At 48.0% G+C, this 27554-nt stretch overlaps 14 protein-coding genes across 14 annotated transcripts; 6 read left to right on the top strand and 8 right to left on the bottom strand.

Annotated features, from left to right (window-relative positions):
• Positions 1 to 86: 86 nt before the first annotated feature.
• Positions 87 to 1762, bottom strand: SPPG_09054 (uncharacterized protein). The gene is made up of 9 exons (XM_016757208.1): positions 1482 to 1762; positions 1341 to 1380; positions 1220 to 1283; positions 1079 to 1155; positions 916 to 1007; positions 715 to 853; positions 646 to 649; positions 399 to 578; positions 87 to 342 (listed from the first exon to the last, which is right to left on the bottom strand). The coding sequence occupies exons 1-9, from the start codon at positions 1577 to 1579 to the stop codon at positions 281 to 283; spliced, it is 756 nt and encodes a 251-aa protein (XP_016610288.1). The 5' UTR covers positions 1580 to 1762; the 3' UTR covers positions 87 to 280.
• A 175-nt stretch (positions 1763 to 1937) lies between these two features.
• Positions 1938 to 3802, bottom strand: SPPG_09055 (uncharacterized protein). The gene is made up of 2 exons (XM_016757209.1): positions 3475 to 3802; positions 1938 to 3373 (listed from the first exon to the last, which is right to left on the bottom strand). The coding sequence occupies exons 1-2, from the start codon at positions 3706 to 3708 to the stop codon at positions 2120 to 2122; spliced, it is 1488 nt and encodes a 495-aa protein (XP_016610289.1). The 5' UTR covers positions 3709 to 3802; the 3' UTR covers positions 1938 to 2119.
• A 1517-nt stretch (positions 3803 to 5319) lies between these two features.
• On the top strand, positions 5320 to 6406 carry SPPG_02731 (uncharacterized protein). The gene has a single exon (XM_016751015.1). It carries the CDS (start codon positions 5469 to 5471, stop codon positions 6264 to 6266), a length of 798 nt encoding a protein of 265 aa, XP_016610290.1. The 5' UTR covers positions 5320 to 5468; the 3' UTR covers positions 6267 to 6406.
• Positions 6407 to 6556: 150 nt separating this feature from the next.
• On the top strand, positions 6557 to 9031 carry SPPG_02732 (uncharacterized protein). Its single transcript, XM_016751016.1, has 4 exons — positions 6557 to 6830; positions 6901 to 7245; positions 7315 to 8770; positions 8833 to 9031. The coding sequence occupies exons 1-4, from the start codon at positions 6647 to 6649 to the stop codon at positions 8924 to 8926; spliced, it is 2079 nt and encodes a 692-aa protein (XP_016610291.1). The 5' UTR covers positions 6557 to 6646; the 3' UTR covers positions 8927 to 9031.
• An 85-nt stretch (positions 9032 to 9116) lies between these two features.
• On the top strand, positions 9117 to 10094 carry SPPG_09056 (uncharacterized protein; the record flags this gene model as incomplete). The annotated part of the gene is made up of 1 exon (XM_016757210.1): positions 9117 to 10094. One exon carries the CDS (start codon positions 9117 to 9119, stop codon positions 10092 to 10094), a length of 978 nt encoding a protein of 325 aa, XP_016610292.1.
• A 14-nt stretch (positions 10095 to 10108) lies between these two features.
• On the top strand, positions 10109 to 12274 carry SPPG_09057 (uncharacterized protein; the record flags this gene model as incomplete). The annotated part of the gene is made up of 2 exons (XM_016757211.1): positions 10109 to 10642; positions 10712 to 12274. The coding sequence occupies 2 exons, from the start codon at positions 10109 to 10111 to the stop codon at positions 12002 to 12004; spliced, it is 1827 nt and encodes a 608-aa protein (XP_016610293.1). The 3' UTR covers positions 12005 to 12274.
• SPPG_02734 (uncharacterized protein) lies at positions 12041 to 13250 on the bottom strand. The gene is made up of 2 exons (XM_016751017.1): positions 12987 to 13250; positions 12041 to 12907 (listed from the first exon to the last, which is right to left on the bottom strand). Exons 1-2 carry the CDS (start codon positions 13140 to 13142, stop codon positions 12281 to 12283), a joined length of 783 nt encoding a protein of 260 aa, XP_016610294.1. The 5' UTR covers positions 13143 to 13250; the 3' UTR covers positions 12041 to 12280.
• A 539-nt stretch (positions 13251 to 13789) lies between these two features.
• Positions 13790 to 14865, bottom strand: SPPG_02735 (uncharacterized protein; the record flags this gene model as incomplete). The annotated part of the gene is made up of 3 exons (XM_016751018.1): positions 13790 to 14393; positions 14464 to 14632; positions 14775 to 14865. 3 exons carry the CDS (start codon positions 14863 to 14865, stop codon positions 13790 to 13792), a joined length of 864 nt encoding a protein of 287 aa, XP_016610295.1.
• Positions 14866 to 15144: 279 nt separating this feature from the next.
• SPPG_02736 (pyruvate kinase) lies at positions 15145 to 17447 on the bottom strand (the record flags this gene model as incomplete). Its single annotated transcript, XM_016751019.1, has 13 exons — positions 15145 to 15185; positions 15259 to 15339; positions 15400 to 15814; positions 15875 to 15879; positions 15959 to 15972; positions 16039 to 16115; positions 16185 to 16362; positions 16422 to 16587; positions 16657 to 16783; positions 16846 to 16942; positions 17038 to 17224; positions 17295 to 17345; positions 17405 to 17447. The coding sequence occupies 13 exons, from the start codon at positions 17445 to 17447 to the stop codon at positions 15145 to 15147; spliced, it is 1482 nt and encodes a 493-aa protein (XP_016610296.1).
• Positions 17448 to 17586: 139 nt separating this feature from the next.
• SPPG_02737 (uncharacterized protein) lies at positions 17587 to 20603 on the bottom strand. Its single transcript, XM_016751020.1, has 18 exons — positions 20499 to 20603; positions 20396 to 20439; positions 20302 to 20324; positions 20171 to 20239; positions 20043 to 20099; positions 19854 to 19976; positions 19712 to 19791; positions 19483 to 19653; positions 19290 to 19421; positions 19052 to 19218; positions 18893 to 18987; positions 18694 to 18824; positions 18482 to 18621; positions 18328 to 18412; positions 18217 to 18261; positions 18107 to 18161; positions 17932 to 18046; positions 17587 to 17862 (listed from the first exon to the last, which is right to left on the bottom strand). Exons 1-18 carry the CDS (start codon positions 20580 to 20582, stop codon positions 17718 to 17720), a joined length of 1761 nt encoding a protein of 586 aa, XP_016610297.1. The 5' UTR covers positions 20583 to 20603; the 3' UTR covers positions 17587 to 17717.
• A 93-nt stretch (positions 20604 to 20696) lies between these two features.
• SPPG_02738 (uncharacterized protein) lies at positions 20697 to 22551 on the top strand. The gene is made up of 5 exons (XM_016751021.1): positions 20697 to 20999; positions 21063 to 21290; positions 21344 to 21510; positions 21569 to 21861; positions 22036 to 22551. The coding sequence occupies exons 1-5, from the start codon at positions 20763 to 20765 to the stop codon at positions 22419 to 22421; spliced, it is 1311 nt and encodes a 436-aa protein (XP_016610298.1). The 5' UTR covers positions 20697 to 20762; the 3' UTR covers positions 22422 to 22551.
• SPPG_02739 (mRNA-processing endoribonuclease) lies at positions 22161 to 24617 on the bottom strand. The gene is made up of 9 exons (XM_016751022.1): positions 24434 to 24617; positions 24227 to 24358; positions 24084 to 24160; positions 24013 to 24026; positions 23876 to 23952; positions 23562 to 23810; positions 23469 to 23503; positions 23357 to 23403; positions 22161 to 23292 (listed from the first exon to the last, which is right to left on the bottom strand). Exons 1-9 carry the CDS (start codon positions 24581 to 24583, stop codon positions 22535 to 22537), a joined length of 1539 nt encoding a protein of 512 aa, XP_016610299.1. The 5' UTR covers positions 24584 to 24617; the 3' UTR covers positions 22161 to 22534.
• SPPG_02740 (uncharacterized protein) lies at positions 24595 to 26017 on the top strand (the record flags this gene model as incomplete). The annotated part of the gene is made up of 3 exons (XM_016751023.1): positions 24595 to 25220; positions 25294 to 25465; positions 25530 to 26017. The coding sequence occupies 3 exons, from the start codon at positions 24595 to 24597 to the stop codon at positions 25905 to 25907; spliced, it is 1176 nt and encodes a 391-aa protein (XP_016610300.1). The 3' UTR covers positions 25908 to 26017.
• On the bottom strand, positions 25840 to 27486 carry SPPG_02741 (snoRNA-binding rRNA-processing protein ENP1). Its single transcript, XM_016751024.1, has 3 exons — positions 26436 to 27486; positions 26212 to 26368; positions 25840 to 26146 (listed from the first exon to the last, which is right to left on the bottom strand). Exons 1-3 carry the CDS (start codon positions 27424 to 27426, stop codon positions 25990 to 25992), a joined length of 1305 nt encoding a protein of 434 aa, XP_016610301.1. The 5' UTR covers positions 27427 to 27486; the 3' UTR covers positions 25840 to 25989.
• Between the last annotated feature and the right edge of the window lie 68 nt (positions 27487 to 27554).

Genomic DNA, 27554 nt, shown 5'->3' on the forward strand with positions numbered 1-27554 from the left:
CCCTCCTTCATGACAATGGTTCATGACAAAACGAATGGACAAAAGGTCTTGCTTGCCAACGTCCAAACGATGGAAATAAAGGTCACTGCCGTTCCATGTCGCCATCCATCGAAAGCTTCCCTAGCAAGTGTATTCTGCCCGTCCCACACTTCAAACAATATTATACAAGACAACAGAAACTAACCACCATTACATACATCCATCATCTAAGCAGCCCCATAGAAAAAAAAGAAATCCGTCTCAGCCAAGTGTTGACATGTCTATGAGACATGTAGTAGTGTCAATCATTTTCCTGATATCGCTTCTTTTTCCATATCACGTATTCATCAAATAGGACCGGCCCTGGAACAAGAATATTGGAGTTATACCACCAGCGAGAGACAAGAATGACAACTTACAAGCACTATTCTCATCATAGTCATGCAGATTTTCTGCCACCGTTGTGGAGAATTCAAGAAAACTCTTCCATTGGTCCTTATTTATGACTTTGACCGGTCGCTCCTCGTCCAGGAATTCGAGAAAGCGGGTAATATGGGCAAATCTATCGGATGGCATGAGGATTTGCCACATGCCCTTGGCTGTTTCGCAAGGAAAGAGAACGGGGTCAGTAGACAGTCCGCACGCTCTGGTAACGAGTCACCATACCGTGCTACCAGTCAAAAGAGGATAGTTAGATGATTGCATGCAACCAAAAAGACAAGGATGATGCCTTACATCTATGCTCAAGCTCTTTTGATCACTCTCTTTTGCGAAACCAAACGCAAACATGTACAAGTCTTTAAATTCTTCAGGTCTATCGCTTATCCCTCGGAAATGGTCGAGATACTTGATCAGTTTTGCTGTCGAATCGGCACTAGACGTCATATTAGTCTGATGTTGATGGAATGCGAATACTCAATCCGACCCGGTACATACCCCAGGCTCTTCATCCCATGTAGCCATTCGTCCTTTTTAAAGTATCCCATTGTCTGCGCTCCGAGCTTCCATGCAATCACTAATACCTCAATCTAAATCAAGATAAGTAATATGATCAACCGCATTGACTCTCAACCTATCTGACGAGCGCAGATCTACCCACCGTTGCAGCATCTACCCCCAGATCTTGACAAAATCGCATCACTCCATCTGGCCCTATAACTCCCGGCTCGTCCGTATCTTTAGATCGAAAAGCGTTTGACTAAAAATATTGAAAGACCCAAAAGCCAATTCTTTTCCTTACCTTCATACTCGCTAAACCATTTAGCACATCGTATCGCACTAAAGTGTTTTGGTGCATCTTGGTCCTGGTCCGCACATGTCAGAAAATACCCGCAAAAAAGGAATGTACACATTGATCGTACCAGTGCCAGCTCTGACGAAGCAGTCTTTCCTGTACTTGCTCTAAATACAGATTGAGCAGTGACCAAAAGAATGTGAGCAAGTTGACAATTGTCAGCATGACGGGACCAAAGAAAAATATTCACAATGAGAAAAACATTTACCTTGACCGACTCGCACGGCCCGTCCCAGTCTTTGTTTTTTTCCTAGGTGACACCTTACTTGTCGTTGTCGTCGTGCTTGCTCGCTTTTTGGGTGGCATGTCGTAATGCTGGCGTGTTTGGCAATTGTGGGAAAACGGAAAAAGATGACAGACGAGTTCCCAAATGGGTGGGCAGTGGCACCAACGTCACTACTTGAGTGTAATTTTTACGCTGCTCTGTCGTGTTTAGCAGGAAAAAGGAGGTTATTCAATGCAAAATGTTGCTCAAAGATCAGTTGCAAAAGAATCCTAAAACGACGACGACGACGAAGATGAGTCCACAAGTTGTAGCTTGACTGTGCCACTCCTCGAAGGCAAAGGCGAAATGACAATGGGCGGGCAATGCCGCGCACGCTCTCCATCAAGCCCATTTCCCGTTGGTGATGAAAATGCTCAACCTTTGGACAACCTTTTGGAACATGATGTTTATTTATCCTTCCAATATTAGTGTCAGTAACTAATAACTAAAAACTATACATTGTTTTACACGCTCATAGATGTCCACCATTTACGACGGAACAATTAGACAAAACTAACCGAGGCAACTACAAAAAAGACTAACCTGTACAAAAGACACACACAACTACAAAAAGCATTCCACTAATTAACATACAAGACAATCTTGCCCCATCGCCCTCTCACCAACAGTCCCCAGTCCGTCTCTCCATAGACTTGGATGAGCATGCCGCATTCATCCTTGTACCATAAAGTCAGATCCCTTCGCGATCGTCCGTCCAACTTGGCCCTAACGTTCCTAACCACGTCTTCAAATCTCGTTGACTCTTCCACTCTCCATGCAATCGTCTCATCATCACCAATGTGCAACTTTATTTTAACTGATCCGTCTGCTCCATTTCCACGAGATCGTGAGATGGTTTGTCCCGGTCGAGCGATGGTCTGGAACGAGTTGTATTCGGATATCAAGTCCATGAGGGTGGAACTGACGTCAAACTTTACATCGACGGGCGTGGATACATCTCCCTTTCGTAACATGAAGAATCGGTTGAGTGCAGGCGAGTGTTCAATCGGTGGAGGGAGGAGGACAAGGTCCGACAAGTAATTATCCAGAGCTAATTTTCGTCGTTCCTTTTCGGCGGGCGAAACGGGCGGTGCAGGTTGTTGGGGCTTTGCAGAAGGTGGTGGTGGTGGTAAAAAGGGAATGACACGCGGATGATTGGGTTTGCGACCCGATTCAACAGAGAATTGTGTCAATAGAGCGACATGGAGAGCCCAGAAATCATCAAACACTCTAAACAAGACGTGCTTGGTCGAGTCGTCGAGATGCAGTTCCACAGTGTACTGGAATCGTCCGTCTGGTAGCAACGTATCGGCTTGGACATGAGCAGACACAATTTTTGGCAGTTGACGGCCAATACCGGGGTTATAGAATTGCGCTTGTTTGTCCTGATGTTGTGGTGTATTGGGGCTTGTGGGAGACGGTAGGGAAGCGTGCATATTGGACCGTGGCGGCGGTTGAGCTGATGCCATTGAGGTGGATGGATGCGATGATGATCGTGATGGAAAGCGAGAATAAGAGTCATGAGACATGGAGGATGAGGACGAGTGTGATGATGAATCATAGTCTACCGATCTTGGATCTGAGACTGTGGAATAGCTGGATTCGTGTTTACGGTCATCGTCGTAGACGGTAGTCGCAGTGGAGAGATGATAGGAGCGGTGGTGCGATTCCTGTGGCCGCTCCTCCCGTTGCACAGGGTAATACGTTGGCTGCGACGAGTTTGCTGCTGCCTTGACCTTTTCGAGCGCCTCAAAGTGTGCAATTGGCACCAAGCCGCGGACCCGCGCGACAGGGTTGACAACTTCATAGTAATGAGCATCGACTTCGTCAAGGACCTACAAAAAAAGCACAAGAGCGGAGTAAGATGTTAGCTGAGCCGCTCGTTTTTCCCGCGCTTCAAGTGCTTAGGTAGCGCGTCCAAGCGTTGCAAACTTACATAAAAAAAGTCACCAACGTCAAAGCCGAGCTCGTTGACGAAGCGAGGTCTGTAAGGTCTCGTTGCCTTGATGACCTTTTTAGGAGGAAGATTATACACATTGTCAGAGTGTGATGATCCTCTTGTTGGAGCGAGAGGTGATTGAACAATGTGGTTGTGGTGGTGTGGTTGAGAGCGCTGTTGTCCTTGATATCCTCCTCCTCCACCACCACCTCCAAAGAGCGTCGAGAGCATCGTTAAGTGATAGGTAGGTAGAGCGATAAAAAAACAAAATAAAAAAGAAAACGAACGAAAACGAAACGAAATGGAAGCGGGCAGAAAGCAAACTACAAGCACAAGCACAATGCAAGCACAATGAACTTTTGGGTTTCAAAGAAGGAGGCGTATGTCACGTGATATGACATTGGGGGTGGAGAGATAAGACTTGATATTTCATGCATGCAATTTATGAATGTTATGGCCATATGTGTGTGCTTGTATGTGTGTGCTTGTATTGATGTGTGTGGTGTGTGTGCGTAGTTGGTGAGTGGGATTTGGAATAATGGACTTTGTTGAGCATTGAATGGAATTGCAGCCATTGGTACAAAAGCACACAAGTCATGAGGTCGATTGTTCAGATGGTCCCACCCGTGGCCGTTGGCGGTCGTTTGGCGGCCGTTTGGCGGCCGTTGTCAACCGTCGGTAACCGTCGGTAGCCATTGGCGCTCATGGTGAACATTGGGTGAAATGACCGTTCTGGTCGTTGGCAGTCGTTGGCAGCCGTTGGCAGCCGTGGGCGGCCGTTGGTGCTCATGGAGACCCATGGGCAAGGGTGGACTTGTACGCCATAAAAATGATCCTACTTGAGGGGATTATGTGGTTTTGAAAACTTTGCCACTGTCAGACGTGACTTTGCCACAGTGGACGACATGCCCTCATTTTTTTGGTGCTCCAAACGGCTTTTGCACCAATAACCCAAATTGACGGTTATTATGACAAGATGGGTAGATATGCGCAGGTCATTTCTGCCAATGACGATAGCGAATGTATACCACCTCCTTGTCGGAATGTGTGCGTTGTCCTCCTTGTCGACAAAGGATATGCGCGTGCAAGGACGTGAGAGGCGCGGTCTTTTCAATGCGCGGCTTTCAGAATTGTTTGCTACTGAAAGCTTAAAGTTTTTGGTACAATTTAATCCATGTAGGCGACGATCGGAAGCAAACCATGCTGCAAAAGGCGCGGTGAACCAGATATCATGCTGAGGCGGCTATGCAGCGAATTTCCTGCTTTCGTACGGATCGTGATGGTAAATTACATACTCCCCCCGATCATGGCATATTCTCTAATTGTACTGCCAGCAACCTCAAATAAGCACTGCGCAGCATTGTTAGCGCGACTGCCCTGGGGGGATCCTGCGGAACAGCCAACAGATTTACAATTGTATCGTCGCTGCTATACACATTGGAATGTCCAGATCGTGGGCCAAACGCAAAAAGTGCGCAAAACATGTCGATAACCAGAGACTATTTTTGCAATCACGCGCACACAACGTTCATTGTTTGTTCTTTCGAACCTTGTTTTTTCGTGTTCGTCGTGATGTGGGAGGCATCAAGGTCCTTTTAGCCGGAGCATGCTACCATTACTTGCCCCACAATGGGATGTCAACAAAAGTAAATCCTCCGGCTACAGAAAAGAAAACTGTAGAGTTAGCGGGAGCATGCTACCATCATTGGTCCGCACAATGGGTGTCGATAAAAGCAAACCCCTCAGCTACAGCAAAGTACGCTGCGGAGGAGAAAACTATCAGTCCTCCTCCGCCTCCCCCGCCTCCCCCGCCTCCCCTGCCTCTTGCTCAATTGCTCAATTTGCAGAGTTCTATAAGTACGTGTTCCCGCTCTTGACGCCATTCATGCAACCGGAGCAGCAAGTGATTCGAATCCGCGGCTGGAAAGCAATAACTTGTCTCATCGCGATCTTTGCTCTTACTGTTTACCTCACTCGGTCCTTCCTCTACCATGTATTTCCACCGCGTTCTGTTGGCCACATTGGCGCTCGGTAGTGTCGCGTCTGCGAACCCGGTGCCAAAGATTGAGAACGGCCCCGGCCGCGAGCTTGAACATGTCAAGCGGGACGGAACACTGGATTCTTATGCTTGTGAAGCTCAGCTGTCTGGAATCAGCTGTAGCATTCAGAACCCGGGATTGAGACTGAATACATGTTGTAGCGTTGGTCTCGCCTTTGTAGTTGCTGGCGGGGTTGTCGGTGGTATTGGTGCATTCCTTTACTGGACGGCAAAGAACCACGAAAGGTGGTCACGCGTCGTGGGCGGTGAAGATGGCAGCCAGAACAATACTCACCACGCGAAGCGGGCCGAGGAACTGGCAAAAATGCTCGAGGACATTAACCTATACCTGTCGGAACAAAGTAGCTTCAAGGCACTGACTGATGGGAACAGCACCACGGTTGCCCAAGCTATCGCCATCGAACCCGGCAGAGGAGTCCTCTTTGGAGAGGTCGAGGTCGACCCGAACGACACGGGTAAAAGCAAGCGTCATCCTGTACCATGGGGTGCACACTATGTATGGGCCAACATATGGTGGTACAACTCGGACCCTCCCATCAGCCAAGGCGGTGCTGAAGCCGCCATCCGTCGTGCTAGTGAAGAGTTGCGCAACCGGGGTATGGCTGCAGGCGGCTTTGATATCCGTAATCCATGCAACTGGAACGACAAAATGGCCGACTTTTCCCTTATTGAGACGAACGACAAAAACCATGTCGACCACTTTTCCATGTGGGACAAGAATCCTTTCTAAACAAGACCTCTTTTGTGTTGCTGACGATAAATATAGATGTTGGCTGCAGTTACATATCGATATACACTCTTATAGAATGGCATTCTGTTACCTTGTCTGAATAAAGAATCTCATAAAATAAAACAAAGTTTCGTTCAAGGTCATTAATAAGCTGTCCACTATATTATGTAATTAGTCCCCAATTCGGAGATCACCGGAGCACTCGCGTAACTAAGCCTCTCTACTCAGCCTCAGATGATTTTTGACGATTTTGGGTTTTCAAACGACGGCATAAAGGGGGTGACATTTTCCTTGGGGGGGCATTTCCCATTTTACCTTCATTTCAACTCGCGCATTTGTCCATTTGACAGCGCTCCCTTGTTCGAAAACCCAGTTGGAGAATGGTCCACGGAAGGAGGACGAGAGGGTGGACCGCGGCTGCGCTGGCTGTTGCCGTGTCGTTCCTTGCTACCTCGCCACCAAATGTCGATGCTTTGGAAGTGGGCTTGCCTCGGGGCAGTTTTATGATGGCCCACGGACCCGGCTCGATTAAAATATGGGGTGGATCGAAAACGAGCTCCTTTAGTAAGTTGTCTGTTTCTTTGCTCTCGTCTTGCCGCGTTCCAATATTAACGTGCCATTTCGCGCTCCTCAGACCAGACCCTTCTCCCTTACAACCGCCAACTTGCAGAGACGGACGTCACGGTCTACTATACAGACTCGAAATTCAATGTCTCCACGAGGCCTATTACGCCGTACATGGCAGCAAGCATGTCCATGACATGCACCGATTATCAAGATAAGCGGGCTTGCATTGCGGGCATGTCCATGTTACAAGACGCGACGGACGGAACAGTTTTAACAATGCTCAATCCTAATAATTTTGCGGACCAAAATGTGACTGCAATTGGTGCCATGACTCCACGATGGAGTATGTGCGGGGGTCTGTTGGGGGACAAGTGGTATCTGTTTGGTGGTCGTGGAGCTGCCACCAATACCAGTAAGTTGAACTACTCTCTATCTTAATCAAAGCCAGCCTTAGCACTCACTCAATAATGACCACGTCCAGCGTATTTTGATGATTTTTTTGTTATCAACTTGGCAACTAAAACCCTCGAGTCAACCGTTACTGCTCCTGCTGTAAAGCGGGGCAGTGCTTGCATGGCACCTGCTGACTCTACCTCTCTTGTGCTCTACGGTGGAGGCGGAGCAGACGGCGTGTATGACGATACTTGGATTTACAATGCCAATACCAACCAGTGGCGGAACATCACAACTGATGCCAAGGCCAAGGGTCGATACCCTGAAGCTCGGTTCGCTGCAGAGTGTGTATTCATAAATGGCAACCTGTACATGTTTGGGGGAGCAAAGATCTTTAACCAGGCCACGAACGAGATTTGGAGATTTGACGTCCCGAGCCTTTCGTGGCAGTTGGTATTCCCGCCGCTCAATGGTGGCTCATCGACTAGTATCGTCAACCAAGCCTCGCCAAGGTACTATCCAGCAGTCCTCGGCATAGGGGATCTGTTGGTAGTCTTTGGAGGCCGTGATCTGGAGGGAGATGCCCGCGCTTCAGATGATCCAAACATGTACTTTTTTGACGTTAAGCAGAGCAAATGGGTTGACGATGCAACGGCCTTTGCTGCCCTCAAAGGTTCCGCAAATCAAAATAACGGCGGTGGCGGAGGCGGCGGAGGCGATGGCGGAAGCAGCAAAACACCTATTATCGCCGGTGTTGCGGGTGGTGCAGTTGCGCTGCTATTGGCCATCGGTGGATTCGTAATGTACAAACGTCGACGACCAGCAGCATCAAAACCAGTTAACCTGGAGTATGCGGTTGTTCAAGCCAACAAACCCAACGACGTTGTACAGGGTTCTGGTCAGCCGCCCCGACCTCCTTCTCCGTCAGTACCGCCTGCTTCGCAGTTGGGAGCTTCCGCGCGACCATTATCGCAGGAGACGATTGTCGTACCTCCTCTGGTGCCTGGCCAGACATCCCCGGCAGCTGCCCAAGACTATTATATGACATCTACCCCTGCTCAACTGTATGGATCCGCTGCGGCCCTTCGTCCAGAGAACTATCAGACACCATCACCCTTACCTGCTAATGAGCCGTATCAGCCCGGCCCCGCTCAATACGACCGGCCCCACTCGACTGCACAATTGGCTTCCCATCAGTCGTACCAGCCTACCCCAGGGTCCTATGAGCAGGCCAGGTTGCCCCACTCTGAACACTATGAGCGTCCCGTTTCTCCCTATGGAGATTTATCTCAGAGGCGCGCGTCTTTGGATAGGGTTATGACACAGAGTAGTCCCCCTCCTTATTCGTTTCCTATGACGGATGCCCTGCACACTGCAGTTGTGCGAGATGTAACCCTTCCCGTTGGACCAGCAAAGGGTGATAAGATTGTCCCTGTTGACGAATCGGAAGGCCTCCTGCACATTGGCAAGATTGGGTTCCAACCCAGGGCTGGAGGAAATAGCGACGAGATTGCCATCTCTCCTGGAGATATTCTTTACGTCAAGTGGGTTTCCTTACCTATCGTCATATTCTGCTTGTATTCCGACTAACATTACATTCTTTTAGGGAGCTATTCCGAGACGGGTGGGCATTGGGATGGAATTCTACCAAAGGCACCAGCGGATTCTTTCCGTATAATTGCGTAGAGAAGTCTGGTTAGATATAAACCTTATTAGATGTCTGCTCATGTGTTTGTATGCCATATATTTTGATAAATTTGTGTAGAAAGATTATAAACAAAAGAACGCAAGTTGGACCCTCAACACGTGACACGATCATGACGATCCAAAAATCACCGACACGCTTTAAGCGCTTTTTGGGTCAACAAAGACGGGTGGATGATCAAAAAGATGGAGGGCGAGGAAGGACAGAACTTTTCCGTTGATGATTTAAACAAGCGTGCGAATGCTTTTGCTGAGACGAACAATACTGAGGGTGTTCCTCTGCCACCATCTTATCCAGCTTCTGAGGACACAGGCAGTGAAGGTACGAGAACGCCATCAGAATACACTCCAGCTAGTACAAGGCCAGCGTCACCTGTGCCAGGATATGCGACTCTGGATGGAAACCAAGGTTGGGCGGAACCTGCACCTGCGGATGAAGATGAGGGAGACGACGGGGATGTGGAAACTCTCGAATCGGAAACGCCCTCAACATCCCGCGAATCCTCAGTTCCAACGACTTCTTCCATGGAAGTCGACAGTCCCTTTTTGAGACATGCCCAATTAACGGCTGTTGATCCGATGACTACGGGAAGTACTCCGCGGGACTCCCCGCAGCCTGAACCCCAGCTCACGAGCCAACCCATTCAACAAACGTTTACTTTTGGGGGCAGTTTTGGAGGTTTTGCGGCTAACACGAGCTCGTCACAGCCATCGGTGCCCGTCGGAGGTAGCCAACCCATGACCACGGACGGGGTGTCAACCATGCAAACGGTACCTCCACCGGCAGCTGTGCCATCTTTTGGGAGTTCGGGAGGTTTCTCATGGGGTGGTCAACAAGCTGCGGTACCAACCACACTAGCCAAGCCACCCGCGCAAACTACGTCTTTCTTTGGTACGCCAGCTGTGAGTAAATCTCCAAGCAAACCTGCAGAAACCGGGTCGTTTTTGGCCAAACCTGCAACTGAGGCCGAGACTCCAGCATCTAAACCAACATTTTCATTCGGTGCTCCCCCGGAGTCTGCGGGTGCCAGCGTAAATGATAAACCTGCCTTCAATTTTCCCACCTTTGGGACCCCCACGCCGTTTTCGGGAGCTCTTGGGACACGTCACCAGCAAAACCCACATTTTCATTTGGTGGAGCTGCTCCATCTGCACTACCTGTGAACACGGACGCACCTATGAAGCCCACGCCGTTTTCGGGAGCTCTTGGGACCACGTCACCAGCAAAATCCACATTTTCATTTGGTGGAGCTGCTCCATCTGCACTACCTGTGAACACGGACGCACCTATGAAGCCCACGCCGTTTTCGGGAGCTCTTGGGACCACGTCACCAGCAAAGTCCACATTTTCATTTGGTGGAGCTGCTCCATCTGCATTCCCTGTGAACACGGACGCACCTATGAAACTACCCCAAAACGGCTTCAGCTCGAATGCTGTGCAGCTACCTACGCCCAACACAATGGGCGAAGGATACGCAAGTGGTAACTCGACTGAAAGTGGAACCTCGGGCCGGCGACTGGCGAAACCAAAAGGTCGATTCAAACGTGCTGGGTTAGATGGCGCTCAGCCTGCTTCCCCTGCCTTTGGACCTACTCCCACGGGAGGCGCATCAGGATTTTCTCAGCCGACGGGCACCGAGTCTACCTGGTCAAACCCAATACTTACTACAACACCATTGACAAAGACGGTGGCTCCCTCATTTACAGCCCAGGTATGCGTAAAACTCTGCATGTGGTTCGTGATACGATGTGATGCTAATCTGAGCTTGGATTTGTGATAGGCCCCAGTTCCTACCAACGGTCGGACGACTGCTCCAAGCAGTAGCTCAAAGACTCCAACCGCACCTGGAAAATCTACCAGAGATGAAATCATCAGAAACCGCCAAAAGATTCGAGTTCTCAACGAGCAGTTCTTGGCACACGCTTCAGCGTCCGTTAAAGCGGACCCGATGGTCGATTTGGCGCCGACGATGGAAAGCTACCTGTCCTTTTTGAAAGGCATCATGGAGGAATTCAAAGAACTTGTAAAGAAATTTGATTCAGAGTCTCAGACAAGCGTGGGTGTGTCACGGAAACGTCAAGGCGAAGCGTTGGAAAAGGACAATGTCGACTTTGGGGGATCACACAAACGACGGGGTGACGATTTAGAGAAAGAGAATGTAGACCTTGAAAGCGGGTCTCGGAAGCGTCGGGGTGATGATTTTGAAAAAGAGGGGAACAACACTGCTCCCGCTTTCAAAAAGGTGCCTCAAATTTCGTTTGGATTGTCTCAGCCCACTGGGACGACGGTCGCTGCTCCGCCGCCGCCCTCGTCATCCTCTGCAGGAGGATTTGGGTCTATTCCTGCAACTATGGGAGCACTGTTCACAGCTCCAGCCGCCACCGTAGCCCCGCCTCCCAATGAGCCTCAGTCACAGGCGACACCCAAAGTCCCGCAGTTCTCGTTTGGAGGCTTTCAGCCAACGGGAACGGGTGCCACTTCTGCAGCGCCTCCGGCGTCGTTTGGGAATTTCGGGTCTGCTGCAACGACTTCCAGTGCAGCTCCAACATTCAATGCTCCTGCCCCCGCAGGATTTTCGTTTTTCGGTAACACCCAATCCTCCGCGACTCCGGGACCAGTCTCCTTCATCCCACCGCCGCAAACCCCATCAAACCCGTCCAATGATACCACTGAGGATGCTGACGACGATGAAGCTAACAAAGAGGAACAAATCGGTGATGCTCTGATGCGAGGCCAGGGTGAAGAGCAAGAACGCACGGTCCACGAAGTCCGAGCCAAAGTCTTTTCCTTTGACAAAGAGACTTCCCAATGGAAACCAGCTGGTGTGGGGCAACTCAGAGTCAATAAGCACATTGAGACTGGCAAGGCAAGACTGTTACATCGGGCGGATGGCAGCGGACGTGTTCTGTTAAATGCGGCAGTGTATGAGGGAATGAAATTTACTCTCAAGGCGAATAATTTAAGCTTTGCTATTGTGTTGGAAGGAGGCGTGATGCAGCAGACGTTGGTTAGAGTTAAAGCTGAGAGCAATGCCACTGCGTTGTTGGAGGCTATTGAGCGCGCGCGAAAGTAACATGGATTTGACGAGTTGCGGCGTTTTTAACAGCAACATGGAGTCGAGTGAGTTGCGATTCCTTTTGCTAGGCAGTGATAATCTTTTGGCCACCCATTGGAGGGTAGGCTAGGATATTTTTTGTTTTTGTATACATCCCTGGTATTTACAAAACGAGTCTGCACTTTGCAACATTCTCCAAATCTTTGAAACCAAAAACTGGAACAGACTGGCTGTATGAATACAAATTGTCTGGGGTGATGTTCACTATTTTACAAACCAAAAAAAACTGGGTCCTTAAATCTCTTTGGCATGCACACCTGTTCCACCCAATGTCACCGACTCGTTCAACTTTTTCACAAAAGCATCGCCAAACGCAGAAGCCGAGGACGGATTTTGCCCCGACACCAACTCCCTATCCACTGTCACTTTACTCCCCATTGGGAAAGTCTCTTCGCACTTTAAGCCAGCCTTCTCCAACTCATCCACCAACTTGTACGGAAGTGTACCCCACCACATAATTTCATTCAACTTGTCCTCTGTATTCGAGTATGCAGTGACTTTGTACCCCGAATAGGGACACCCCTCTTCCGTCTTTGTAGACAATAGCGCAGCAGGTCCATGACAGATTGCCCCAGTAGGTTTAGCCATCCGATGAAAATGACCCAAAATCCTCGCCAACTCCTTATCATTATGCAAATCCTGCATGGGCGCATGTCCACCTGGAATAAACACACCGACAAAGGTACTCAGATCGTCGTCCGTAAGGGAAGCAAATGGACGAGGAGACGCAAAGTTTGATTCAATCTTCATTTTGTCAATGAGTGCGTGTTCTCGTTCTCGTTCTTTGTAGTTGCCCAGAAACCAAATCAAGAGTTCGGATATAGGGTCTTGAACTGGATGCGTTCCAGTTGGATTGGCAAACTGTATGTACAGTTAGACCAAAATGACTCTTTTTGAATTGATGGACTTACAGATACAGAAACTTTCTTGAATAACTCACCACAACATCGTACCCCGCTTCCAAAATCTTCATCAAAGGATGTCCCAACTCGGACAAAAAGTATCCTGTTTTCTGATCCTTGCCTTCCTTGAGGTGAATCGTGTTTGCTCCCGAAAGGATGATGAGGACTTTGCCTTTTGATGCAGTTTGAGCCATGCTTTTGAAATTAGTGCGCTTTTTGGTTTTTGTTGTCTTTTGGATTTGGTTCAAAATGGGGATTGTTGATAAGTTTGGGAGGACGGAAAACGATCCTTTTTAAATAAAGCATGTTTAAGCAAGAACAAGGCGTCGCATTGACGTCACGGACAAACAGGACGGGTGGCTGGTTCAGAGTCAAAAGGGATGGATGTGAGTGGAGATGACTAGCCTTTTACTTTTTGGGAAGGGGACTCTGCGTTTAAACGACATTTTCAGCTTTCCGCTGAGGCCCTTCTTGTGTGTGTGTGTGCGTGTGTGCTTTTGGGGGCGAGCGTCGATGGATTTCCTTGACCAGCAAGTTGATTTCACGGCGGAATGACGTGAGGCTCGATCATGAATGCACTCTAATCGGGAGACCCAACTTTCAAGAAATGGTCAAGACTAATAAACGCCTATATTTAAGCCATAAGCCAGTGCAATAATGCTGCAAATACGCCTGTACAGATTCTACATATCTACAAATGATTCGAAATGCAAAAAAAAAATAATCAAGGACACCGCGGCCCAAACCCAAACTTGCTCTCTAGCGCTATATCACTGTCTAACCCCACACGCGAATCCCGGCTCTTTTGGTCCCGCTTGTCATTTACACCTAAATTTTACATCTAAGGATTAAGTTCTTCCTGTGTCCAACTACCATCCTTCATCGCTTCATACAGCATCCGAACTGGTGGTGCGACCGTGTTAGGCGTCCAATGCTCGACCCTTACGGCTTTCATGACCAAAAGACAGAAATTGTCCAATGCGCCGTTATGCACGCATCGGAGCTCTTCTTCCTTGGACAATTGACCACCGTTTGTTGCAGCCCTTCCGTTGCCATTTACGAATCCACTCAAAGCACCAAACAGTCCAGTGGCCACGCCAGCATTTTCGTCCATAGCGTCCAGGCGTGTGTACTTGTAGCCAGTGTCAATACCCGTTGCACCCGTGAGGCGAACTGTTGGGGCCCGATATACGGAGCTACCGTCTTTTGGAAGGGAGTGTTTGGATTCACCTGGGGCAGGCCAGGTGAAAGATGCTCGGAAAATGGGAGAGAGCCGCTTCCATTGTCGTAGGCGCTCTTGCTCCCAGAATTCGTCCGGATGTATATCAGAGTCGCCAATCGTGACCCGCCGTGGTGGGGCTCCAAATCTATGCGACATTGTTGGGGCTGCAACCATATACAGCCTGCCAGAGATGGTGAAGGATTCTCCAGTCTTGGGCATTTGCCTGTACGTAAAAAGCAGCTAATCAGCAACTATTGTAGTCGTCCGTAGAAATCATTGGCTCCAATAATTACCAAAATATCTCGTGCGTTTGCGATCCTTTTACTACCGCCATCAGCTCTGCATTACGTGTTGCCGCCGAGAATAATAACACTTTGGGATCTGCCCGCAGAAAGTCTTGGAAAACGAGTCGCTGAATTTTGGGCACTCCGTTCGATTTTGCAGAGGCTATTTGAACGTACACTAGAAAGAATCGGTGGTGGTTGGTCAATCTTGAATCGCGTGAAAGCTCTTTTTCCCGTTTACATTGACCAATCTATGGCATCCCTTTTGGGAGGTGGTCGCCACAGCTATAAATTCTTTTTATTCGGGCGTCAAACCTTACCTGGCTCGTTTTTTGTCTGATCATAGTTCTTCTTGTAGCTCCGAACCAACACGGGGTTCCACGCGGGAACGTCGTTATTGCCAGCAAGCATGACCGTTCGTTACGCAACAATTTCCTGCTCAGCGAGAACTCGCTCTTTGTGATAAGCAGCCTGGAGAAGAAAATGGATGCGACTTGACAGCAACCTCAAATCCGTTTCCTTCCCTTTCCGCCAGAGAAAGAGGCCGTGGCGTCCAAAAGCTCGTTTGAATTCAATTTCATTTTGTGCCGCGCTGACATAAGCAAACTCAGACGGGGGGAAAGCAACAGCAGAAAAGGAAACGCCAGACGTTCAAAACTAAAATATACATTTAACAACGGCCTTTTACATCTAAGCAGGGATTTGCAAGAGTTGCATTTTGGTAGTGGTGCCTGGAAAGCAAGTAGTGTGAATATAAAAAGGTTGCACTTGCTCACTTTAGCGAAAGTAGTTGGTATAGTATACCTTCCAAGAATCCAATGTGCTGACCGGACGTCACAACTGCAACTTGCCCTGGTTGACACAAACCCAGCTCCACGGCATACTCTGCAATAACCGTGTTAGAGTGGCACGACTGTGACAGTTCGATACATTATTGGACCATACTTAGTGTATCAGGAATCACAGTATCCGCAGTTCCTGTGTGGTAGTAGGGAACCAGCCCAAAGTTCACATTCAGTTGTCGTGCCGTTTGCGGAATCAGAGTGGCCGCCACCACTGGAATCTGTGGGCGGTACTTGGCAACCAAACGGGCAGTTCCTCCAAGCTCCGTAATGCAGACAATGATGGCAGCATCCACTTGCCGAGCTGCAAGAACCGCAGAAGAAGCGATACTCTCCGACACAGGGATAGGCTTTGGAATACTGCGCATGGTTTTGACTTGATACTCCAAGTAGTTGGTATTCTTTTCGGCCTGGTAGGCTATTCTGCGCATCGAGTCTACGGATTCCAAAACGTATTCACCGATTGCAGTTTCACCAGAGAGGACCAATCCATCCACGCCATCCATAACCGCGTTGGCCTAAGTTTTACCATTAGCGCGGGTTGCCGTGTTGTAGCGCGTAGGTACCAGGATACTTACTACATCTGATTTACGCAATTAGACAAATGACAGTTCTTCGCGTTAGAAATCTCTATATGAACAATGCTCAGGTCAAGTCCTTACCGGCTGCTTCAGATCTGGAAAATACACATTATATAAGTAAATAGGATCCTAAATAGAGTATTCCTAGAGTAATGCCTTACCGTGATGGTCTGGGATTGGTTCTCATCGATTCAAGCATTTGGTTCGCCACCAGGATCGGCTTGCCTGCCACATTCGCCTTGAATGGACGCAAGGATAAGCATCATGTTTGATTCACACACGCAGCCCTTGGGTCCATAGCACTAACCATACTAATCATCTTCTTTTGGGCAACAGTCACCAAGTCCACATCAACCTCTGCGCCAAGATAACCACGATCGATGACAATCCCGTCGGCCATTTTCAAAATACTTTCAAAGTTGTCCATGCCCCGTTTGTTCTCGATCTTCGCCAAAAGCTTTACCTTGTGATTGCCGAGCAGCAATCTAAGGCAACGTTCAGTGAGCGACCAATTCAGGTGGCATCATACATCAACCATTCTGACCTCACTTCCTCCACATCGTCAATGTTCCGAATACATGAAACAGATATAAAGTCCACATTCTGCGCCATTGCGTACGAAATATCGGCCTTATCCTTGTCACTAACGGCTGGAAGGTCCTCAATGACATGACTTGGGAAGTTGATACCCTTATTTTCCCCCAAGATTCCTGTATTGCAGAGTACATCACCTCGCTGAGCGACAGATACGCTATAAAAGATGTAAATGTTCAACATACCGGTGTTGTCCACCTTGCACCGAATCGAATCCTCCAAACGTTCCACGACGGTAAATGACAGCAGTCCGTCGTCAATGTACATCTTGTCTCCCACTTTTACTAGCTCTTTCGTGTAGCTTGTAGAAATCTAGAAAAATTTCATATCAGACTTGGGCATGCCATTGGTCCGGAACATGTTGGCGTAGGTACCCTTGTGTTATCCCCCAAAAGGTCTGCATCATTCACAAAATAAAAGTCGTCGCCAGCTATTAACTGCACAGGCTCGCCATTCACCAATCTTCCACTCCTATATCATAGATCAGCCGATATTTGTTGATCGATGAGCATTCACTATCAGCAACACGGTATTGTACTATCCACACCCAACCCCAAGACACAAACCTAACTTTGGGCCCATTGATATCCAGCCAGGTTGCCACCTCAGCGGTACTTCCACTCTCCTGAAGATAAGTTCGAATATCGCTAATCACTTGTGTCGCAAACTCTTGAGTACAGTGACTCAGGTTCAACCGAGCAATGTTCATGCCGGCCTCCACGAGCTTCCCAATCATTTCTTTTGAGCATGACGCTGTTTCCACGGCATACCAATTAGTCTAAGCAAAACAAGGGCGAGCAGCAGTTGCATGCTTTAGGTTTACCTGGACCGATAGTGCAGACCACCTTTGTCCGCAAAATGTCGGACGAGTTGGCTACAGAGAGAATAGTTACGATGACCGCGCCATCAAACACAAGAAAAACGCTTCCTTACCATCCAAGTGTGCTGGATGAATGCGTCTGGAGAAGGCGACCATGATGGTATGTGAAATTGAACTACGATGCAAAAGTTTGGAGAGAGAATAACAATAATGCTGTTGAGCCAGGCGTATCCCAGCGATCGATGACGATGCCACTGGGCACGTGCCACACCGCGATTTCATGAAGATATCGATGGCCAATGCTTTTGATCAACACATAATATAATTCATCGAAAATACAAAAACGAACTATGCAAGCATATATTTCAATCCCTTGACAAGAGATATACCATGAACAAACAACGACGAGACGTCGGTATCCGAGTTTCAGTCGATCTTCACATTTCTGTAGATGCGACGGATGAATCTCTCAGCCGCTAAATGTCCAACGGTACCCAGCAAGATGAGAAGACCAAAGCAGACTAGGCCAGTATAGCCAAAGTACCACGAGGTTTGGAAATATCCGTACATCCTGTAATTGAGAATTGCGATTAGCTTGTGCTTTGGAGCATTGACACAAATTGGGTGTACATCTACTCACTTGGTCCTGTAAACGAAATAGTAAATGGAATATAAAAACACGTACACAGCCGAAAACCCGCTTGACATAAAGGACGTCCAATGCCACCGGTGATCCTCCGAATTCAACAGTAGATCTAAAACGGGTCGATTTTGGTTTAGCTTAATTCAACGACTACCATAACATGAGTCCCTACATGTTGACACGATCGAAACACATGCTGTAACAACGATCAACATGACGAAAACCAGCTGGATAACTCATCAGAAAGAGGAGCATAGATAAAGAGTCATATTCATATCTTACCAGCATAAATCCGTATACATAGTATATCTTGATCGACCAGAATGACTGCACAATATGCCTGTTAGCATCATCGTTTACCGCAGGAGCAGCACAACATGAGAGCAAGCTCACCTGGAACACAAAGTAAATTTCGATGAAGATGGAACCAAATGGGAACAATCCTGCCAACGCCACCAGTACAGGGGGCTCCGCGTACCTACACAAGAGAGAGAGAGGGTCGATAAAAGAATTCCACCAGCTGTAGTAAATGTGACAACTACAATACCATAACTTATCCGGAATTGGGCGGGGTATAGGATTTACGCGGCACGGGAAGTCTGGTGCTTTTCTAAAGTTTCGGCCGATAACGTAGCCGACTAACGTCAAGGGAAAGATTAAGAACAACCATATTGCCAAGATCGCCATCTGGAATGACATCGTCATTAGTCAGGTCCTATTGAACACGCAAGCCAACAAAGCTTTGGAACCGACGCTCACCATTGTGCCAAATGGGATAGCTCGAGATGAGGTGATTGAGATGGCCGCGAAGTTGACGATAAACGCAACAAGTGACACTGTTCCAGGCCACAGCGTCGCTGTCATTAACATCGTGCTCACCCAATTCTTCCCTAAGCAATTGCATACGGTAAGCAAAACAAGTAATCGATTTCACGACATGATTATCCACGAAATGCACCTCCATATTTGTTGTAAAACGACCCGCTTGAATATCCGCTCAACATGGACGTCAAGGCATAAATAAATATGGTAGCTGTCAACATCGTTGCGCGCCTACCGTAGAGCACCTGCTGTTAGAGTATTTCATTATGGTAAGAAGCTTCTGTTTACCACGTACTCCAGGTATAGATCGCCAAGAATGGTATACAGGATCACGCAGATGGAAAGAACGCAGAGTTGTACACCTGTTCCGATAAAGGCCGAAAGTAGCGCAAGCCGGGTTGGGGCGCGGAAGACATCTCCATGAACGAGTTTCCATCCATACTCATCACCCAAGTCGCGGTCCTAGCGACGCAGAAAACGCTCAGTTCTTAACATCATCTTCTGTTCCACTGATGCTCGGGCGCGTTACCTACAAGATCTAAGAGCCCTTCCTCTCTGTCATACCGCGCGTAGTCGCGTCGCAGAGTGCGGAGTAGAATGATGCTGACCAATCCGGACAAGAAGATAACCATCATAAATGAGTTGAAGATGGAAAACCAATGAATCTGCCCAAGGAATTAGATTAGAAACGAGGAGTGAGAAAGAGCAAGCAGTTTCCCCATGTACCTTGTGTTCAAAGAAATCCTGATCAAGATATCTATTGAAGCGTGTTGCAAACGATTGTGTGGTTGGGATAAATTCAACAGAGTAGGTAAACGGCACCGTCAATTCGGTGGATGTGTCGGTTTTTGCGGGCAAGGGGAACTTTTTGCTGCTGGTCATATTGTACTCAATGATCTAAGGAAATATTAGCCACTCGGTCCTTTTATACATCTCGTGTAATTTCGCGCGTTACCTTATCGTCGTTGTATGCTATTCTAAAGCTTTTGTGCGTAAACAAATACATGTTTTCTCCCTCAATTGTCCCTACGTAATCTAGAAACCAGATTAGACTGTCGACAAAGGGGCATCATCGTAGGATACAGTAAGGCACATACCCCATGCAGGCAAATCGTCCAGAAACATTTGATACCAATATTTATTAAGAATGGCGTGTCGGAAAAGCCGCACATCATCCGCATTCAGCTTCCTAGTGCACATCTTCCCTTTGTTGTTGTTCTCTGTAACCAATATTTAAAATCAATTTTGAGCAAGAATCACACTATTTGCACGACGCATTCATTTACCTCGAAACTTGATATCTAGTCCAGAGTTCACTAGCTGAACTCCAAGTAGCGCCTCGCCTACGGAAGACTAGTCAGTTCTGGGCCGTCCTGATGTTGGGCTACCGCATGTGAAAATTTCAAAGACAAACCCAGTGTTTCATGATGATGGTGGATTTCGGTTGAGCCCAGACAGAAAGGCAAGAAAAGAAATTCATATGCTAGAAACTGAACGCTTAGATATATCGAGTGGTTAAGGGAGAGTGAATATCAAAGCACATACTTTCTTGTAAGTTGTCATATGGACTTGTACGAGATATAATAAACGCAGGTTAACATGAAAATTCCGCGAAAGGATCATATCTTACAACCCGTACCCAACTGTGTTCATCCAGACGACAACCTCTTCCCCTTTTTCATACTGGACCAGCAGTGAGTGGCACCGTCTCGAAATTTTAAAGTCTACCACAAATGCTTTACCTTGTGTGAATGCTCATCCGCATGTGCCCCCGCTGCTATTGAGAGCAGGACTATAGCTACTAGCAACCTGGCTTTGCGCATCATCTTCTGTGAGATGCTGCAACGGAGAGCAAATCGCAGCGTTTGCCGAATGCGCAGCACGATGACTCATGCACGTGACCGTAACTGTGCTATTTCAACCTTCTTGCGATCAAAGGCAAGAAAAGAACTAGTGTACAAAACACCTTTCGCCACATCCTCATCTACGCCCTCCCATCCAGTACCATGCTTACAGACGTGAACGTCACCGCAAGCGACGCCCCCGCCAAGCTCTCCAGAAAAGCCAGAAGAGCTCTGCAAAAGTCTCCAGCCTCGCCCGAGTCGTCTACTACAACCGCACAAAACTCCGAAATTAATCTTCTCGCAATCACAGAAGATGAACCCGATGCAAGATCTTCAGAGGCAAAGAGCCCATATGTTGAGGTCATCAATAAGAAGCTGCGCGCATTGAAGAAAAAGCTGGTAAGCCGCGCTTTGGACCTGTTCACACCAGATCTGTACTTTCCCTAAATCTCCATTATAAAGACCAAGGTGGAGAAGTATGAGCAGTTGGAAAAGAAAGACCTCAACCAGGACCAAATCCAAGCTCTCGAAAGGAAGCCGGAAGTGGTTTCAGCGGTGAAAGAGTTGGAAGATGTTGTCAAACAGATTACTGTGACAGAGGCAGAAGAATCCAAAATTCAGCAGGAGAAACAACAAGCATTCGAACAGACGGCGCAATTGCGGGTTGAACGAGCAGTGCAAGAAGTGAAGGTTAGTGGTCGTTAATCAGGTTTATGAATCATGATATTAAAACAAGAGCATAGGCTGCGTCCTCACGCACCACACGGGAGATACTGCAACTCTTCTATGTCCTGAACATCGCCTTACCAAATATTGTTACTTCAAATCTTCCAATCACAGACGAGCAATATAATGCGCTGGCGTATTTCCGTGCAGTCATCACCGGCGTGGGACTTGAGCAGGGGGACAGGTAAGGGAGCAACTTCACAAGGCAGGTGTCTCTGGTTGTGACTCAAGCCCTTTCGCAGTACCGAAGACTTTTTACAATCTGCTGAGGCCAATTTGCATAAATATTTGGAACGTCAAGAGGAGCCTTTTGTACATGGGGTCACTTACAGTCAGCTAGCGGCGGTAGTGGACACAATTCTTAACCCGCCTGCCCCGCCGAAGTTTGGAACCGAGAACTTCGAGGACGCTATCCTAGAAGAACCGACTGCGGAGGACGCGGGACTTCCAGAGGAAGAACGAGACCACGGTACCGGGCATTCAATCGCTTCCAACCTTGGTACCATCAGTTTCTTCAATCCCAGTGAAGTCTTGGGTAAGTGTAACCAAGAGTCGTGTAGAAACAATTTGCTTGATATGATGCTTCACAACCGATTAGTCTTGAAGACGCAAACTGGTTAAAACATGCCTGTGACTGATCAAAGCAAAGCTGGACCAAAGCACCGATGGGCTATATTGGCTTGTTATTAAAATCCCAACGTCCACTTAGGTATTACGACTGAAACCACAGAGATTTCCACGGAAGAGAACGGGATCAAGACTGATCTCATAGTGGAAACCATTACTGTGGTCACTCCAGAAGCTCAAAAGCCAGCTGCGTCCGAAAAGGCGGAGCCGGCTGCAAGTGGAGAGGTGCAGGGCGAGGAAGGCGGTGTGGGGATAACTCAAGGCGAGCAGGAAGAGGGTGAGGGTGCAGCAGTACCATCTCAGGAGGGCCAGCATCAAGGCAGGCAGCACAGAGGACGTGGGCGTGGAGGTTTCCGTGGGCGTGGCCGAGGTCGTGGAGGCCAAGGTGGGTACCAAGGCCGCGGTGGCTTCCGTGGACGTGGCCGAGGCGGACCTCGTGAACACCAATCAAGGCCGCAGCCCCAGTAGTTTAGCCAAAAGGAAACAACGCGTTCTACGCAAACGTTTCATTTCTGAGGCGGTATAATACAAGCAGCATATGCACACATTTCGTCTTATGTCTACTTCCATGTCGGTCGAGACTATTTTTTGTTCAACATGTCATTGAATTCGTTCATTATTTTTCGCATTCGCTCAGCGTCCTTGTAAAAGCCAGCCTTTTCACACACTTTGTGCAAATGCTGTACTTTCCCTAGTATCCTTCGGAGCTCGCCAGCCGTCACATAGCCCCTGCGTAAGTCTCTTGAGATTTGCCGTAACCAAGACAGGTCATTTCCGAAGCCTGAGGGAAGGATGTCACGAAATAGGAGCCAATGGTTATTGATCACCTCGAACAGGTCGGACACTGACCAAGGTGGCTTGTGCGCAACCTTGGTTCTCCATTCCTTTCCAAACTGCCGTTGAAAAAGGACAGGGAAGGCGGCAGACATTGATCCCACGAGCGTGTCGCTTAGTTGTTTGATAATGATGTCGACCGGATCAGCTTGCCCTTCGCGATTAGTAGAGGCTCGTTCTGGGAAAATAAGAGCAGAGGATGCATTTGCGTCTGCAGAGACCAGTTCGTCGATGTCCATCAAATCGACCTGATCTTGGACCATCCCATCAATGACGGCCTTATCTGAGTCACGCGGGGGATCAGCTGTTTTCTCCAATTTGAGGACACTCTTCTTGTTTCCGTTGTTCGGCTTCGGTTTTGCAGCAGCAGTTCTAGTCGTGTTTGATACCGCAGGAGAAAGCTCTAGTCCTCGTCTTGCTTCTGATATAAACTCCGCTGGCGACTTTTTCCAGTTTGACACGGTATAGATCGAATGAATCAAAGCTTTCACACAAAGGTTTTTGTCTTAAAGGCGGGGGGATGGTAAATCATAAGGTCATGGAAAGCTTCGGAACGATCATCAAATCACCATTTGACATCAGGACCACTCTGGGGGTATACCGGACTTGCGCAAATCTGAATTCATGCGAGAGCTCAGCAATCAGGCAAAACCGTGTCCACAACGGTGAATGGACACTTACCTACAGCATTCAAGTATCCTATCATCGTTATTCATCTGTAATCAGGAGCTTAGTACCTTCAAAACGGCAATCCCACCAGCTTCATTTAGCAACCTGAGTGAGATCCATGCCGGGGAGGTGGTCAGTTATCCTCTGTCCTTTTAATGCAGGAGCCCCTTTGAGTAACGTCTGGTATAGCAGGTCGATAGCCTGTCGAGCACAATGAGCCAATGATATCTCTGATGGAGAATCTACGACTGCCTTTCCATTGGAGACACTATCATCTGCAACAATGTTGTCTGGTCGCACGACGCGATCCTTGACGGCTGCTGCTTGTTTTCGCACAGAACCCTTGTGCGAATCCTGCACAAAAGATTATTCAACAACAAAAGAAAAAGGAATAGAGCTATTTTGATATACATTCTCACCTTGAGACTATCAAGTTCCTTTAATACGACGTATGGAAGTAGCATAATCATATCAGGTGCCGGTAATATGTCCAGAACTAGGGATAATCGTATTTATGGTAGTTGTGACAAATGACGTACACCATGAGCATTCGTACCTTGCTTGACAAACCTGTTTCAGAAGACTCATGAGTATTGCATAGATGTTCAGATATCACAGATGCCATACCGCAGATGTGATATGAGGAAACATGTATCGATGACGAACACCGCAGAATAAGGCGTTCCAGTTTTGTCCAGTTCCATCTGCAGACATGGCAAAATGTTAGCTCTTTGGCTAATGGTAGCTTCATATGGTGGGGTTGGATATACCGGATCAAGAAGCCGATCCACTTGACACGGCCCCGGTCCCGCCGTAAGCGAGCCCGTTCCACCGATCAGTTGTACATCATAACTCGGCGGTACAGTGGCGCGTCGGAAACTTGCGATTTCCTCGGTAAAGGCCTATTCATCGACGACGATGTGTATAGATCACTGAGAGCCTTCCAAGCTGCAACTTTGTAATGCTTCAAGCCGTACCTGCTGTAGCTCTTCATCGTCAATGTCCATAGGGAGTACATCATCGTTGTCCACAGGTGATAAAAGCGCCATATTGGACAGTAGCGCAGGAGGTGGCCAGATGTTGGAAGGTATGTGAGGTGTTGGATGGTTCCAATGCTGCCCCAACATTTCCTAGATCCATGAGGAGATCCCTCCCACCTGCGAGTTACGAGGCTGGGATTAACTTTGGGTCACATAAGCTTCAGTTAATCGGCACTACTGGATCAATGTGGATCGAGTGCTACTGCGTCGACATAATAAACTGGCTGCATCCGCTTCAATCTCATGTTCAAACCACGCCCCAACAGTTGTCAGCAACGATCGTTCTCCTCAACCCATCGAGTGCTCTTCCTTATGCCGTCGTAATGACCCATAAAACAACTTCCTCGTTTTTAGCCTCCGATACTCTCTGTCATGTTGCGTTTTCTTCTTGCGCCGCCGTCATTGCAAGATGCGCGGCGCACCCATTGGACACCATAAAGACTCGCATTCAATTTGCGTCTTCCACTAGTGGGACCTCAGAACCGTCCCTTGGCCAAATTCGCTCAACGGTGCGACAAGTACTTCAAAAAGAATCGTATTCTGCGCTATATCGCGGGCTTCCTGTTGCTCTTGTATTCAGTGTACCAGCCCTTAGCGTCTACCTTGGCGCCTACGACTATTCGAAGCAAGCACTTGGGAGATGGGGGAGACTTGGAACACACGAGTCAATGAGCGTACATGCTCTAGCATCTTGCTATGCGGAAATTCTCAGTGGCGCCCTATGGTAACAGGAAAACCTATTGATGTCAAGTGATCGAAAAGCAATAGAAACTTTGCTGAAGAATATGCTTCGGCAGGACACCTATGGAAGTGCTGAAGAATAAGATGCAAGTTCACACTGGATCTACCGCATCGATATCGTCAGGCGGACAAACGTTGCGGTTAATTCGCGGAATCTATCAACGTGAGGGTATCCGAGGTTTCTTCAAGGGATATTTTTTAGCGTTAGCCGTTTTTGTGCCTTACACGGTGAGCGGGTTTGGCCTTGCACAGAACAGTATGTAAGGAGGCTGACACTCGTTTCTTTCGGCAGATAACTTATTTTGTTGCTTATGAACAAATGAAACGACAAGCGGGTCTTGTCCTTCACGGGCGCAGAGTTGTCGATTCACAATCATCTACCCGACAACAACTTCCTTTTGGTGCTTACGTTGTATGTTCTGGAGCATCTGGCGCGTTGGCAGGAGCTGTGTCCAATGCTCTGGATATTGTAAAGACACGAGTGCAGGCTAGCAGAAAGTCACAGAGTGCAATGTCAATCATTAGACATATGTGGATACACGAGGGACAGTGGAGGGCATTTGGCCGAGGTTTGCTGGCAAGAGTACTGTGGGTTACCCCTACTGTAACATTGTCAATGAGTGTGTACGAGGTGCTAAAGGACTGGAGAATACGTCAACTGGCGAGATAGATACATTAGATGGAAAAGACGTGCAAAAAACAATGGCTAAGATGCGGAGGGCCAAGCCTAAATACATATACGAAGAAATTCACTAAATATCCATATCAAACCGATCGTCCATCATCTCCCCTCTGCATTCCGAGTTTTGTAACTCTCGTCTGATTTCAGGGGATATCCCTTCGTGTACTTTATATCTGATAAGATCCAACAGAGCCTCCTTCTGTTCTGGAGTCATATCCTCCTTGTACCTGAAACCAGAGCATCAGATTAGGACATCCATCATGCGCGCAGGAAATTCCGCGAAAGTACGAACCTTTGAGCGAATACGAGTAGCGATTGATGCCACAAGACTGGCAATTCGCGGGGGTCATTCTTGAATCGGATAAAGTGGAAAACGAGGGCATCTACAACTTTGAATGGTAATGCGTATTTCTTGTCAAGGAGGATTCGGATGAAAAGACTGTTTGCCCCTGGAGAGAGGATGATCTTAGCAATGCCCACGTTAGATAGAACGCCTATGGTTTGTCTTAAAAGTACCAGAGTAATCCATTTCCGCCAACTTGAGCAGCCCGGCGGCTGAATGGAGCACAGGTATACTGACTTTTGATATTACACTGCCGATAATGGCTGCCTCGCGTAGGGTACATGTTCCGGTTTCACACAGGGGTAGCAACAGTCCTTTGAAGAAAGCCGCTGGTTTGTACAGAGACTTTTTCAGTGCCATATAAAGATGATAGTTCAACTTTTTGGTCTCTTGAATATCCTCCCGCACACGATCTAGCAGAACTAGTGCAAAGAATCTCTGCGCCATTTTCGCTTTCAAATTGGAGACAAAGATACGAGTTGCCTGGTACGTTGCTTGAGGTGTCCATTTTTCGGGATGCGTGAGGTAAAGAATATCTTCCCAATCGGCAAGCGAAGGAATGATTTTAAATGTTTTGGGAAGCTTTCCAGACTTGTATCGGCTTAGGAGAAGACCAACTTTTGTGTACACGTCGATAATCTTTTCGTTCATGGACGGTGGGACTTCTCGACCTTCTGTATCAGCACCGGCTGCCTCTGCCGCTTGGATTTTGCTCATGATCAGGTCTGACAAGTTCATCTGTTTTCGTGGCTCTTTGGCCATAAATTTGTCAATCAACGCTTGATCGGCTTCATCAATCTCAAAGTCCTCTTCAAATCCTTCGTACTCTTCGTACTCTTCTTCAATCTCCGCAACGTCCTCATCTGACTCCACTTTGTTGGTGAACAATGGTCGTGCAGGGGTTAATGTGATCTTGTCAGTGTCCATCATCCTTCCCTCCCGTTCAATCTCGTCCTGTTGTTGCCGCACAATGTTGAGAATCTTTTTGGACGTCCTACTGTCCAAAAACTCGGCGCCCTTCTTGGATGTGTCATCGTCTGACCCGGTTTGGTCCTTTGGTCCTCGTCGCTTCTTTTTAGTCAGTTCAACTGAGCTGTCTTTGGCCATTTGGACGTAGAGCGGGTCATGGCGGAGACTGGATCGCTTCTTCTTTTGTACACCCATGTTTGCGGGAACGTCAAAGTGGGATGTGCAAGAGCTGTTCTAGCAATGGACCGACTGGCCTCGTCTGAATTTTTTTTGCCCATTAAGTCAGCAAGGGAGCAATCGAGACTGGAACCACAGCTTATACA

Source organism: Spizellomyces punctatus (assembly GCF_000182565.1).
Source record: "Spizellomyces punctatus DAOM BR117 chromosome Unknown supercont1.4, whole genome shotgun sequence".
Classification (NCBI taxonomy): domain Eukaryota; kingdom Fungi; phylum Chytridiomycota; class Chytridiomycetes; order Spizellomycetales; family Spizellomycetaceae; genus Spizellomyces; species Spizellomyces punctatus.

What these genes read in the sequence shown, in the direction of transcription:
- SPPG_09054 (XM_016757208.1), bottom strand. Translation starts at nt 1,579, where the DNA reads ATGCCACCCAAAAAGCGAGCAAGCACGACGACAACGACAAGTAAGGTG. An exon ending in CTTCGTCAGAGCTGGCACTG is followed by an intron (nt 1,284 to 1,340) that starts GTACGATCAATG and finishes TGTGCGGACCAG; the next exon opens with GACCAAGATGCACCAAAACA. An exon ending in CTATGATGAGAATAGTGCTT is followed by an intron (nt 343 to 398) that starts GTAAGTTGTCAT and finishes TTCTTGTTCCAG; the next exon opens with GGCCGGTCCTATTTGATGAA.
- SPPG_09055 (XM_016757209.1), bottom strand. Translation starts at nt 3,708, where the DNA reads ATGCTCTCGACGCTCTTTGGAGGTGGTGGTGGAGGAGGAGGATATCAA. An exon ending in ACGTTGGTGACTTTTTTTAT is followed by an intron (nt 3,374 to 3,474) that starts GTAAGTTTGCAA and finishes CTTTTTTTGTAG; the next exon opens with GTCCTTGACGAAGTCGATGC.
- SPPG_02731 (XM_016751015.1), top strand. Translation starts at nt 5,469, where the DNA reads ATGTATTTCCACCGCGTTCTGTTGGCCACATTGGCGCTCGGTAGTGTC.
- SPPG_02732 (XM_016751016.1), top strand. Translation starts at nt 6,647, where the DNA reads ATGGTCCACGGAAGGAGGACGAGAGGGTGGACCGCGGCTGCGCTGGCT. An exon ending in ATCGAAAACGAGCTCCTTTA is followed by an intron (nt 6,831 to 6,900) that starts GTAAGTTGTCTG and finishes CGCGCTCCTCAG; the next exon opens with ACCAGACCCTTCTCCCTTAC. An exon ending in TGGAGCTGCCACCAATACCA is followed by an intron (nt 7,246 to 7,314) that starts GTAAGTTGAACT and finishes GACCACGTCCAG; the next exon opens with CGTATTTTGATGATTTTTTT.
- SPPG_02734 (XM_016751017.1), bottom strand. Translation starts at nt 13,142, where the DNA reads ATGGCTCAAACTGCATCAAAAGGCAAAGTCCTCATCATCCTTTCGGGA. An exon ending in AAGCGGGGTACGATGTTGTG is followed by an intron (nt 12,908 to 12,986) that starts GTGAGTTATTCA and finishes CTGTACATACAG; the next exon opens with TTTGCCAATCCAACTGGAAC.
- SPPG_02737 (XM_016751020.1), bottom strand. Translation starts at nt 20,582, where the DNA reads ATGATGCGCAAAGCCAGGTTGCTAGTAGCTATAGTCCTGCTCTCAATA. An exon ending in AGGATTTCTTTGAACACAAG is followed by an intron (nt 19,422 to 19,482) that starts GTACATGGGGAA and finishes TTCCTTGGGCAG; the next exon opens with ATTCATTGGTTTTCCATCTT. An exon ending in CTTGGCGATCTATACCTGGA is followed by an intron (nt 18,988 to 19,051) that starts GTACGTGGTAAA and finishes GCTCTACGGTAG; the next exon opens with GCGCGCAACGATGTTGACAG.
- SPPG_02738 (XM_016751021.1), top strand. Translation starts at nt 20,763, where the DNA reads ATGCTTACAGACGTGAACGTCACCGCAAGCGACGCCCCCGCCAAGCTC. An exon ending in GAGCAGTGCAAGAAGTGAAG is followed by an intron (nt 21,291 to 21,343) that starts GTTAGTGGTCGT and finishes ACAAGAGCATAG; the next exon opens with GCTGCGTCCTCACGCACCAC. An exon ending in GGACTTGAGCAGGGGGACAG is followed by an intron (nt 21,511 to 21,568) that starts GTAAGGGAGCAA and finishes GCCCTTTCGCAG; the next exon opens with TACCGAAGACTTTTTACAAT.
- SPPG_02739 (XM_016751022.1), bottom strand. Translation starts at nt 24,583, where the DNA reads ATGTTGGGGCAGCATTGGAACCATCCAACACCTCACATACCTTCCAAC. An exon ending in AGGAACTTGATAGTCTCAAG is followed by an intron (nt 23,811 to 23,875) that starts GTGAGAATGTAT and finishes TCTTTTGTGCAG; the next exon opens with GATTCGCACAAGGGTTCTGT. An exon ending in CCGGCATGGATCTCACTCAG is followed by an intron (nt 23,504 to 23,561) that starts GTTGCTAAATGA and finishes TCCTGATTACAG; the next exon opens with ATGAATAACGATGATAGGAT.
- SPPG_02741 (XM_016751024.1), bottom strand. Translation starts at nt 27,426, where the DNA reads ATGGGTGTACAAAAGAAGAAGCGATCCAGTCTCCGCCATGACCCGCTC. An exon ending in GGCGGAAATGGATTACTCTG is followed by an intron (nt 26,369 to 26,435) that starts GTACTTTTAAGA and finishes TCCTCTCTCCAG; the next exon opens with GGGCAAACAGTCTTTTCATC. An exon ending in CTACTCGTATTCGCTCAAAG is followed by an intron (nt 26,147 to 26,211) that starts GTTCGTACTTTC and finishes CTCTGGTTTCAG; the next exon opens with GTACAAGGAGGATATGACTC.